The sequence below is a fragment of the Saccostrea echinata genome, unplaced genomic scaffold (genome assembly GCF_033153115.1).
Source record: "Saccostrea echinata isolate AGI-Se365-2 ecotype Australia unplaced genomic scaffold, CSIRO_AGI_Sech_v1 ptg000033l, whole genome shotgun sequence".
NCBI lineage: Eukaryota > Metazoa > Mollusca > Bivalvia > Ostreida > Ostreidae > Saccostrea > Saccostrea echinata.
In genome coordinates this window covers 24,124,524-24,137,210 of record NW_026889782.1, presented here as the reverse complement: position 1 = coordinate 24,137,210, position 12,687 = coordinate 24,124,524, and the positions used below count along the sequence as shown (strand labels likewise).

The 12,687-nt window shown below is 35.5% G+C and overlaps 1 protein-coding gene and 1 pseudogene across 1 annotated transcript; both read left to right on the top strand.

The window, feature by feature from the left end:
* The first annotated feature begins 328 nt into the window (after window positions 1-328).
* On the top strand, window positions 329-1,309 carry LOC133198298 (uncharacterized). The gene has a single exon (XM_061334408.1). The coding sequence runs from the start codon at window positions 329-331 to the stop codon at window positions 1,307-1,309; it is 981 nt and encodes a 326-aa protein (XP_061190392.1).
* A 3,946-nt stretch (window positions 1,310-5,255) lies between these two features.
* LOC133198780 (uncharacterized) lies at window positions 5,256-7,281 on the top strand (annotated as a pseudogene).
* Window positions 7,282-12,687: the final 5,406 nt, after the last annotated feature.

Sequence of the window (12,687 nt, the reverse complement as noted above, 5' to 3'; positions counted from 1 at the left end):
AAACAAAGTGGTTCTTCGGGGAATGGCCACAAGAGTGGTGTCAGTATCACATAACAGTCAGAGAATTGCTTCCAATTGTTATAACTTTAGAACTATGGGGATCTGAATTACGGAATTCCTGTATTAATTTTTATTCACATAATATTGCAGTAGTATACATCATTAACAAACAAACTTCAGCAGACCCAATAATTATGAATTTAATGCGGCGTTTTATAGTTAAAACATTAAAATACAATATTCTTTTTAAAGCAACACATATCCCAGGTGTACTAAATGTAGCTGCTGATCGCCTTTCTCGCTTGCAGGTCCGAGAGTTTCAGGACCTATGTACAAATATGGACCCAGTGCCATCAGCAGTTCACCCAACAATGCTAACACTCTGACAGATATAGCAGCATCCATTCTGGAGAATTCCCTCGCTCCTAATTCAAGGGCAGCTTATGAAAAAACTTTTGGTTTTTATTCCGACTTTATGTCAACCTACTTTCCTAATGTCTCTTTACTGCCTCCTACTACTGAGCATTTGGCACATTTTATTGCTTTTTGTTTTCAAAGTAATATCGCAGCATCAACCTTGAAAACGTACATTTCGGCTCTTAGTTATAATTTCAAAGTTCAAGGTTTTGAAGATCCATCACAACAATTTGCGATTCGCAAAATGCTGCAGGGATATCAAAAGCTAAAGGCTATAGGAAGTGACACAAGATTGCCCATAACAACGTCAATTCTGAAACAGCTGGTGACTTCTCTGGACAAGTTAAGCATTTCAGCCTATCAATGTAGTATGTTAAGAGCAATGTGTTTGCTGGCTTTTCATGCCTTTTTAAGGGTTGGGGAAATTAGAGTCTCGTCTTCTACAGACGGTAAAAATGTATTGACTCTTGCAAATGTAAAACTCGTCTCGGGTAAATTAAATTCTTGTGAATCTCTCGAGATTACAATGGATAATTTCAAGCATAGTGCAGGCAAACACATCGCTACACTGATTCTTCAAAGAAACAAATCTGATCAATTTTGTCCTGTTCAGGCTATTCAGCTATTTCTTAAACTTAGAGGCCTGTCACCAGGTCCTTTGTTTGCATATCCAAATGGCGATGGATTACTAAGACAGCATTTTACAAATTTTTTGCAAATGTCACTCAAATGGGCAGGGCTTAAAACGAGTCATTATAAGGGTCACAGTTTTCGAATAGGAGCTGCGACCTGTGCTGCAGCAATGGGGATTTCAGAGAAAATCAAGCGAATGGGAAGATGGCATTCAGATACTTTTAAGAAGTACATAAGAATTCCTGTGCTTCATATGTAGATCAATTTGATCATGGGGTCAGGGGCCTCTGATCAAATAGTACAAATTGGTAGGTCACCCCTTTATTTCTTTAAAGCTTTTTAGTCGACGGTCAGCAGGTTTTTGAACAGGAATTCCTCTTTCAGTTAATCTGTCTATATATATGAAGCTTAACATGATTCGTGTAATGACATTTAACACTTGACACTGGGTCATGGGGCCTCTGACTTCATAATGGTAAATGTAGCTTTGCATGAGAGCTTGTCACTATTTCCTGCATGAATAATTACCGAGTCATAAGGACAAAGGCCTCTGTCTTTATATCAATATGAACACTCTGGTCATGGAACAAGGGCCTCTGACTTTATATTAATATGAACATTCTGGTCATGGGGACAAGGGCCTCTGACTTTATATTAATATGAACATTCTGGTCATGGGGACAAGGGCCTCTGACTTTATATTAATATGAACATTCTGGTCAAGGGGACAAGGGCCTCGGACTTTATATCAATATGAACATTCTGGTCATGGGGACAAGGGCCTCTGACTTTATATTAATAAGAACAGTCTGGTCATGGGGACAAGGGTCTCTGACAGTTCTTAAAAAAGGAAAGACGATAATTTTATCACTTATGTAATAATGTAATTTGGGTTCATTATGTTAATGTTACCACGGATTGAATTTAATGAAGACAATAGTTTTGGGTGGGGTTTATTGCGTTCATTGTTTTATTATGAACACAATAAGGTGGCGATTTTTTATGCCCCACCTATGATATTTGGCTTAACAAAATGTATTTGTTAATTTTATGCATATGTTTTTATGATTAGTATTTTGCACGATTTGTCTTGTCATTAATTAGATTAAAATAAATGACAGTTTTCAATTCAAACTATCTTCATTTTGTTTTGCAGTATCAAACGAAGCAAAACTATTGTCAGATCTTAATTTACAGCATTAAATTAATTTATGTAAACATCTGACATGGCAAGAAGAACAACTCTGATTTCTTTCTTCGTTCAATTTGCATTCTTGTAATCTGATAATTTCTTATCAGCAACTGACCAGATGCTCTAATTTTGCGCACGCCTTCATTCTTCCAGCGTGCATTTCCTCGTCAGCATACATTCGCCAGTCATCTTGATTTGTTTTTACCCACCATCCCACCCAAAAGCTTTTTTTTTTGCCATGTTTGATGGGAGAAATTAATTGTACGTTCAAAAATTTTGTTTTTGTGAGTAAGTAAAAGATAAATAATTTTGATACAGTTTGGGATGTTTAAAACTGTATGGGCGATTTTTTATGCCCCACCTATGATATTTGGCTTAACAAAATGTATTTGTTAATTTTATGCACATGTTTTTATGATTGTGTAATGCTTGTCATTTTGTATAATTAGTATTTTGCATGATTTGTCTTGTCATTTATTAGATTAAAATAAATGACAGTTTTCAATTCAAACTATCTTAATTTTTTTTTGCAGTATCAAACGAAGCAAAACTATTGTCAGTGTATTTGCATAAAGGATTTTGTTCAACTGCAGAAAATGATGCAGCTGCAACATTTGATTTACTGTACCGTTATATGAGCAACAATATGATATTTTTAATTGCATACTTAAAAATATGTCATGTTGTTCAAAATACTAAACTAAATGTTTTAATATGAAAATTTCCAAGTTTATTCTTAAGAAATCAACAATGACAAATTTGCAAAAAGGTTTATCACGTTTATTAAATGTTAACAATTTACAGGTGATTTATAAATTACATTGTACATTATACAAAGATCAAAATTTGTAGAAGAAAAGTTGTTACAATATCAGTTCTTTATAATCATCATTCCATCCCATGATTTAAAAAAAAAAATGCTTTTTAAACTACAGTACTTTTCAAGCAGACATGCACATTCAATGAACTTGATCAATATATGGACTTGTGGTGCTTCTACTTTTGGATGGTTTCCGTTTTCTCATATAGTACTCGCCACTCTAAATCTCAACTGGTATGCTATTCCCTTTGTTTACAAAAGTTGATGAGCAATGTAGGACTAAAGTTCTACCTACACTACTGTCACTAGCTTTTATGATGGTTAAACACAACAAAAGGCACCAGATTCACTGCTCAATGTGATTTAAGAAAATTCTTTCATTCGTAAAGTTTGTTTCCTTGTTTTTCACTAAATTTTGAAGTTTGGACAGGAGAAGAAAACCTCGACTGTTTGAGAAGACCAAGGAACTCTTCTGCAACTTGAACTTGTCTGAAAAATTAAATGCAGTGGCATATTACCCAGTATTTTAAGCTCTGAATAAGCATAAAATTTTTTATTATTTTATTATTATTGTTAGTTACTTATCTCTAAAAAACATTTTTAAAGTCTGAAGCAAGATAATTTTTTTTTATTGGTAGTTTAAAATAAATAAATATCTATACCATTTTATAAAATGGGGTTCTCCTAATTCATAGGAAGGATTTACAAGAAGAAAAAAAAATTACACCAAAATTTGAAATAATTTTGAAAAAGACCAAAAATTAAGGCACTTAAAGCATAATGGAAAAAAGCTTGCTTATTATTTCTGGTTGACATCAAAAGGGTTAAGCATTAGCTTAAAAAACTACTTACTTGCACATGTTGCATCACATGAACTCCTTTTTTGTGAGAAGATAATTTCCATATTTCAGCTGGATTTCGGGAAATAAATCCATAAATGTTAGATATATTATTGTGTCTTGAAATAACCACAATCAAGTGTTACATAGGCTATGTTGTTGTTCTCAAATCGAGTGTCGCATGACTCGAATAAGTCCGCATTTCCTCGCCAACATGACTTTATGATTGAAAGTTTCAATAAAACTGCTGTTTGGCAACGATTGTTTAAAGTGCGTTGTGTAACGTGAAGACCAATTTTTTTTAAGTCTGTTATAAACTCTTGTGCATCTTTGATAACGCAGTCAAACTGTAAAACTATAATAATCCTGCCCAAATCCGCATATGACAAGAGACAAGTTTTGAGCAACCTGAACCCGATCAAATTTGACACCCACTGTATCGCTAGATTTCAAGGAAAAAGATGTTTCGTTTGAAGTTAGACATTCCTTAATTTTCAATAGATTAATTAAACCAAAATAATATGCCAAATTCGATGTTTATTCAATTTGATTCTGTTTTTTCGGCATCCGCGTGCTTAACAACGGAGCGCCCTCAAGCGACAAATTAAGTCATAAATTAAGAACGATAACTGAAATTCACTTATATTGGAAGTAATTATCGGGGTAGTAAACGCTAGACTCGCAATTTTCCAAACTTTTTAAAATTTAAATTTATAATTTTTAAATAGCTGTTTCGTTGTTCATTATCACTTTCTCTCATAACGTTTGCTGTTTTAATTTTTTAAGGTTTCAATATTCATACCATTGTATAGATTTGTACTACTCATGTTCATAATATTTTCCCAATATATTGCCTATTAAATTAGAACAAGCCTGAATATTTCCTAATCATCGAACATATGTAATATATATGTCCTGATGCATAACCATGTGAAGCTTCAAGTCAATTCTCAAACACTGACTTATCACGAAAATTTGATTTTGCCTGATTCTTACGTGGACCTGTACTTCATACTTTTCATCAATTTCACAGTGATTTTCCTATTTTAACAGGTGCGGGGACAACCGTACCCCATATGTGCCCCAGTATCTGTCACTATTTGTGTTTCGTAGGTTTTTGCAATGTAGTTAATACAAATCTCCCCTCCATTTGTATCCATTATCAAGAATATAATGTCCCAATTATAGATAGCCACCAAAACTTGGTCAATAAGGTACCTGCTCCGGTTATCTTTTCATTAGAGGGCGCCACAGGCAAACACGGTCCTATATCGGAACACTCTCGGGCCTTATCTGTAGTTACCGATCGAAGAAAAACGTGAACAATCTGCTGTCAAACACGTGCCTATAAAACATGCCTAAAACTTGTTGTGTGCCGAATTGTAGTAATAGGGGTGGTCATATATTTCCAACAGACCCTTTAAGAAGTAAAGCATGGATACATGCAATAAAACGTGGTGAGACTCGTTTCCAAAGCTGGACTCCGTCAACTCATGCTGTTGTTTGCAGAGCACATTTTAAAACAGACGACTATTTGACAGAAACTCAGCATGGTAACATTTTTATCGTCTTGAAAACTTTTTGATAAACACATGTGCAAAGTAATGTTTATAGATTTTATTTTGTGCAATATTTATGTCTCATTTACTTAGATAAAATGCACAAATAATATCGGATCGTCTGTTTACTTCTCATTCGAAGTAATCCGATAATGTTACAGAAACTGCCACATGCAGACTCCCCACTGGCAACTTCAATTACTGGTCATTTATTACAACCCATTATCTCTTAATAGTATAAACACAAGGCATGTCTAAAAGAACACATGCTGTTGTCTGATAATTTATGCATATCTGCTAGTACTAAATACTGTGTTTTGACATTGGTGTTTAATTAGCACTCTGCTTACAAACAAATTTGTCAGATTTCAGTTGAAATGAGAAACACGTGTGCATGTTTCGTAAATATCAATGTCATAATAATGATAAATATATTTAGTAACTTTATTTGCTTTTCTATGAAAACTTTTTAGCTTCTTTTTACAAAGGAATATTTAAGTATGCATAACATATACGAAACTTAGTGCTTCATTAAATTCATAAATTATAACCATTTAAAATTACTGAATAATTCATTTAATTTTTAGGAACTGCTCCGTTAGTAAAAGATTAAGGAAAAGTGCAGTGCCAAGCATTTTTTCCTGGATAGAACCAAGCCAACATTCACTTGAACGAGCTGACAGAGCCAAGTCTAGAGGCATCAAACGAAAACTAGCAGATGAATTTTCTTCGCCTTCTGTAAATGAACTCATCTATACGTCAGCTGATGATCTGCACGTATCTGAGGAAACTGTGTCTAGCTCTACCCAAATTTTTGCTGAAGAATTTTAAGTCCCTGTTCAGAAACCTGACATTAAATTTTATAATGTATAGACACAACCTCCTCGATATCCCCCAATGAGTATTGAAAACTTTACAAATGATGATGATGGAGTAAATTTCTATACTGGACTGGAAACTCTCACTAAATTTTATTTTGTTTTAAGAACCTTAGGACCTGCAGCTCACTGTTTGAATTATATTTATCATAGGTTTCAAACATTCGTGTTCCTGACCAGTTTTTCTTAGTCCTCTGCAAGTTAAGGCGCCATACAACCAATTTTGAATTTTCAACATTATTTTGAGTGTCTGAAAAAACGGTATCTAATATATTTTTTACATGGATTTTATTCATGAGTAAGCAATGGCAGGAAATTGACATTTAGCCTACAAAGTATCTTGTGAAATATTACTGTCCGTCAGATTTTAGAACAAAGTTTCCAAATACCAGAGTCAGAATAGATGGTACAGAGTGTCCCATCGAATACCAAAATTGCCAAAGCCACAGCAAGCGACTTATTCTACTTATAAAAACCGTAACACAGTAAAAGTTCTTGTCGAGGCAACACCAGGTGGATTAACATCTTATATTTCAACAGCATACGGGGGATCACGAGTGACCGTCAAATAGTTGAACGAAGTAGGCTGTTGGAAATGTGTAACTCCGGGGACTCAATAATTGCGGACAAAGGTTTTAATGTGCAGGATATGTTTATACACAGGAACATTCAAATAATACACCGATTTTTTTCAAAAAGAAAAACAGAATGTCCTGTGCTACTGTGATAGAGGACAGAAAAATATCCAGCAAACGTGTGCACATTGAAAGAATCATTGGACTTGCAAAAACATTCAAAATTCTGACAGAGCCTATGAATAGCTCTGAAACAAAACTTTCTTCAGAAATCATCTATGTTTGTTTCATGTTATGTAATTTTAAGAATTGCATAGTGCCATCTTATGCATAATTCACCAATAAAAATGACAGGAAAAGAGAATAAAGCCTTAGTTCATGTTTCATCTTTTATTGCAAGTAAATTTACCATTATATGTCTTGAATAAAGTGCCCCGCCACAGCATGATATGCCCGTCAAATATTGTTCAATGATCACGAACAGTTTAGAGTGCAAGAAAACCAAGTCAACCTTGATACAAGGATTTCCAAGATTTTTCCATTTCTTGTAATTTTTGTTTATACATTTTCTGTGGTGTAGGCATTATAACAAATATTACATTATAGATCCTCTACTGGTAGTGTTAGAGCTTGACAAATGCCCATCTGCAGCCCCCCCCCCCCCCACATCATTCATATTTGTGAGGTCGCCCGCGTGGCGCAGTGATTAGAGCGTCTGCTCTAGAGTCGCGGAGTAAGGAGTTGATCCTTACGTCGCGGGTTCGAATCCCACTGTGGGACGTGGAGACCGGTCCTTCGGATGAGACCGTATAAACCGAGGTCCCGTGTCGCAGTAGGTGCTGGCACGAAAAAGATCCCTCACTGCTCAATGGCCGTAAGTGCCGAGTATAGGACAAAATTTGCAGTTCTCCACCGGCAAGTGGTGGCGTCTCCATATGAGTGAAAAATTCTCGAGAGGGACGTTAAACAACATATTAGTAAACAAACAAACATATTTGTGAGACATGATGCTCTGAAATTTACTAGCTGATATTTTCAAAAAATTAAATAAGAATATCATATTAAACAATATCAATTTAGTCCTAACAACTTAATCTATACCAATTTAATTTTAAAATAAAAGACTGGCCATCAAATGACATATGCTATAAACTGACCAGCAGTTCTTCTGTCTAATTCCCAAAGGATACAGATAAAAGCTGCTTGATCAGAGATCCTCTGACTGAAATGATTGAGACAGCTAGCCTTCCTACATTGAACTCATTAATTAATCTTTAACTGGATGCATGTCCACTCATTACTCCCAAGGGATGAATGGATCTGCGCTATCTGCTTTGTGTTGCAATTAAAATGCATATTTATGTCATTCTGAATTTAAATTTGAAAACAAAGATTTTTTTTTTCAATTTGTTACAAAGATTTATAAAAAGAAAAAAAAAATGTAATCTTGATGCAACATTTTTAATAAGGGTTCTGCTTGACTCTTAGATTTGTAGGGACTATCTACCATAATTAAAACTTTTTTTTAAATACTTGTTGTTTTTTTTTTTTTTTACATTCAATGTCAGAGTGGTTTTAAGCTGCAATTCATATGGACAACGGGCATGCTAATTCAAATTCCAATATCATACCCCCCCCCCCCCAGTATAATTAGTTTTAATTAATTAGTTTATGATACGATATCAAATGAGTTTATTATACAATATCAAATTAGTTTTAATTACTTTTTCTTTAATTCATTTTAAAAGTTAGGCTACCCCACAAAAACTATTTAATTCAACATGGCTGATTCCTCTGCCCAATTCCCAAGAGATATAGATAACACCTGCTTGATCAGAGATGCTCTACCAGTTAGCTCCTCACACTAAACTCATTAATTTCTCTCTAATTTGACATGCAATTTTCTGTTATCAAAATTCTCCTTGACCAGTGCTTGATAATTACACCCATGGGAGAGGTGGAATTTCTCTTGTAACATTATATTTGTTATAGATTGCTGTAAAGTATATAATGAAAAAAATAAGTATTTCTTGATTTTAACATTTTTTAATAAGGATACTGCAACACTTTTACATTTTTTGGGATTGTGTAATTTAATAGTAAAAAGACAGTTTTTTTTTTAAATTTCACTTAAATTAAAGGTCACAGTGACCTTGAAATAGGTCGCGACACACCTTCTACCTAAGATGCATAAACTGGCCAAGTTTGATGATTCTAAGTCTAATAGTTTTCTAGTTATGAGCCGGACAGGATTTTTCCATATTAGGTCATAGCATCTTAATTAAAGGTCAGAACGACCTACTTTTAGTGCGCGACACACCTTCTACCCAAGAAGTATCAGCTGACAAAGTTTGATAATCCTAGGCCTAATAGTATTAAAGTTATGAGCCGGACACGAGAAAAGCTAACAGACAGACAGACGGACGGACATGAACGCCATAACATAATACGTCCCGTCTAAAGACGGGCGTATAAAAATGTTTTTTCCAATAGAGCAGATTTAAAATAATCTTTATAGAATCGATTCAATTTTATCTTCATCTCATCAATAAATTTATCATTCCTTTCAATTGCAAAGAACAGAAAATCATTGAAAGTGTACACAATAAATATACACTCCTTTTTCTCTGCACAGAAAAGTTGTCCTTGGACCTGGTAGTAGTAGTCATGGGATTTATTCAGATGAAATTTATTTCCACATTGCTTAATATAAGGAACTGTGTTTGAAGAAATAAAATTGTTCCAGGCAACATGTGGACATCTTACTTCTATCAAGGTGTCATCATCAATAATGCCATATGTGGTTGCAGCTAAATGAGCGGACCCCAGACTGACACAAATTCCACTGTCGTAAACTGAGCGTCCCGAAATTTCCTGATACTTCTTCACAACATCTTTTTCATATATTCTTCCATGAAGAATAGGTTTGGTATTGATTTTTGTCCCTTTGTTGTTAAGAAGTCAGCAAGTTTCACTGTATCAGTTCGATCAGTTGCTTTGCATATTCTACCGAACACTGAGGAATGCAGACGTTTGCAACGTTCCTCAAACCAAAGGTCATTGGACGCTTGTGTTGCTATTTTTACCATAACTTGACGTGCACTCTCCTCTGAATACACTTAAAAAGTTTCAAATGAGTCTCACTAAATGTATCTTTCAGATAGTCATGGTCCAGGTTGTAAGCTCTCATATTTACTGGTTCATGCAGCTGAAAAATTGAGGTCCTACTAATACCTTGGTAATTCAGACACACATTTCTAAAGTGAGGCACCGTTCACGGTAGCTCAGTCGGTAGAGCGCTCGCTTCGTGATCGGGAGGTCGTGAGTTCGAATCTCGGCCGCGACTGACCTACATCTGTAAGTCGATAAAAAATGGGTAGCAACTGTTCCTTCACCATGCGCTCGGCACTTTGAAGTGAAATTTGCGGGTCCTTCGGATGAGACCTTAAAAACCGAGGCCCCGTGTCACGGCAGGCGTTGGCACGATAAAGATCCCTCATTGCTCAATGGTCCCGAGTGCCAAGTAAAGGTCAAAATTTGAAGCCCTTCACCGGTATATGGTGACGTCTCAATATGAGTGAAAAATTCTCGAATGCGACGTAAAACAACATACAATCAATCAATCAATCTAAAGTGGGACTGGTATCCCGGATTGCCTCTAAATTTAACTGGACGAGGGCCATAGTCATTATTGCATACTTCGTCACAGTCTGGCATGTCCAGTTATCCTGCTTTCAAAGGGCTTCCTTTATGAGGCTTAGCACGATGAAAAGTTTGTAATCTCTGTGTGCAGGTGAGTTCTGTTGTTTAAGTACCATGCTTAACAAAATCTGCACATGAAAAAAGTACAGCACAGACATGTTTGCAATGTGCATCGGTCCCATACCTGCTGCACACTCACATTGAGACTCCACAACACTTCTGTCTTTTTCAATCATAACATCAACAACGTACTTCACAGACTTCATCATTGAAGCTTTTACACTGCTTCTAACAAACCAATGTCACCCTCACATACTGGATAAATCCATCGTTATACATATCCCTTCCTTTCTTATCAGTTGTCTTATTTAAACTTTGACAAGGAAGTGGAAATTTCTGCCTCGGTGCATCCTGGAAAAATCTTGTCGCCATGAAGGTCCTTGTAGAGTTGTGGATCTGGCGTCATCATCATAAATTCAGGTCCAGAGACATCGGTCCTAGCACAATGTGCATTTCTTCTGTAGGCTTTAAGTCTGTAATGAAATAAGCTTTTATAATTATTTTTCATGCAATTTTTGTGTAAAACAGAGTGGAAACAATCAGAAAAAGATAATACTGCATCATAATAAAAATGTACAGAAGTATTCCTATGTTACTGCAAGCAATAAGCAATATGAAATCGACGTTGGAATTACCGAGGAAATTCGAGTTAAAAATCTAAAATGCTAAAGCTGCTGCAGATTATTTAAGAATCACTTTCTTAAAGCAGGTAATTCTGTTATTCACTATTAAATTGACTAAATTTAAACCTTTTAGACACCACTGATAATGATTTACTGTGTTATTAATAATGTTTACTTGGATTTGCATGAAAACATCGTATTTTTTTTACCTCTCCACAAGTTCCCACTTCCTTCCCGATTTCTTTGCTCCAAACTTTTCTAACTCTTTCCTATGTTCGGGTATGGTCATATTACCCCAATTAGATGCCATCAATTTTGTAATGGATCGCATTTTCCTGTGGCGCCCCCTACTGGTACTCCGGTTCCCTCTTACGAGATATAATTTTGATTTTATTGCATCAACAATTGTGTACCCTTACTTCTTCTTCCATTGTGACTTCAATGCTGCGTTTTCCCACGGTCATGCTCAGTGGTGCTTAACATGGCGGACCTTATTAATATTCAACAGTTTACAGAAAAATTAAAATCGTTTTATCAGCTGAAAGGAGGGGGTTATCCGAGTTCAGAATCGATCAAAAGTTTTAATTTTCATACATTAATTTAATATCTTCACTCAGTTTCATATTTTTCAAAATATATTTTTTTGGCTCAGCTACGCCATATACGGCTTTAAAGGAAAGGTTAAGGTCCAAAAATGTTGATGCTTTTAGATAGTTTTCATCAACATGTGCAAGTATGTAAAGTTTGATAAGAATATCTTGCATAGATTCTTTCAAACTGACCTAAACCTAAATTTAGAAAAGTGAGGTCAAAGGTCAAGAGAAAGGCCAAAGTCATAAAATGTTGATGCAACTTAAAAACTTGCATCACTATCATGTATCGGCATATGAAGTTTGATAAATATACTTTTGTGATGAATCAGGGTTGTACCAATCTATGTTAATAGGGTAGTTAAGGATGTTTTTTTTGACATGGAATAACCTGTCTCCCCTACCATGAAATAGACTAGTCCAATGCTATATATATATAGCGGGTGTTGGCAGCTTCAGACAGTCTATTTGAAGTCTCCTTGGAGTCTGTTTGCGAGTTTGTTCGCTGTAGCTGCAGAGTAGTTACCAGGGAAGGGTAAAGAAATAAGTGAGGACGCTGGATAAGCAGAATCACAATAAAGGTTACTACAGGGCTGAATAAGCCTTATTGTATAGGTTGCGTCAACTGGTCGACCACCGTAGCTTTGGCATTGGAAATAAAGACTGAATAAGTCTGTACTCTAGTGCCAAAGTGAGCTGGAGACGCCAGTTGACTAGAGACCTCTTGTTTGCAACCAGGAACCTTGGTTGGGCCAGTTGTCCGGGGACATTGGTTAAGTGTAGGACAGGTGGTCCAGAG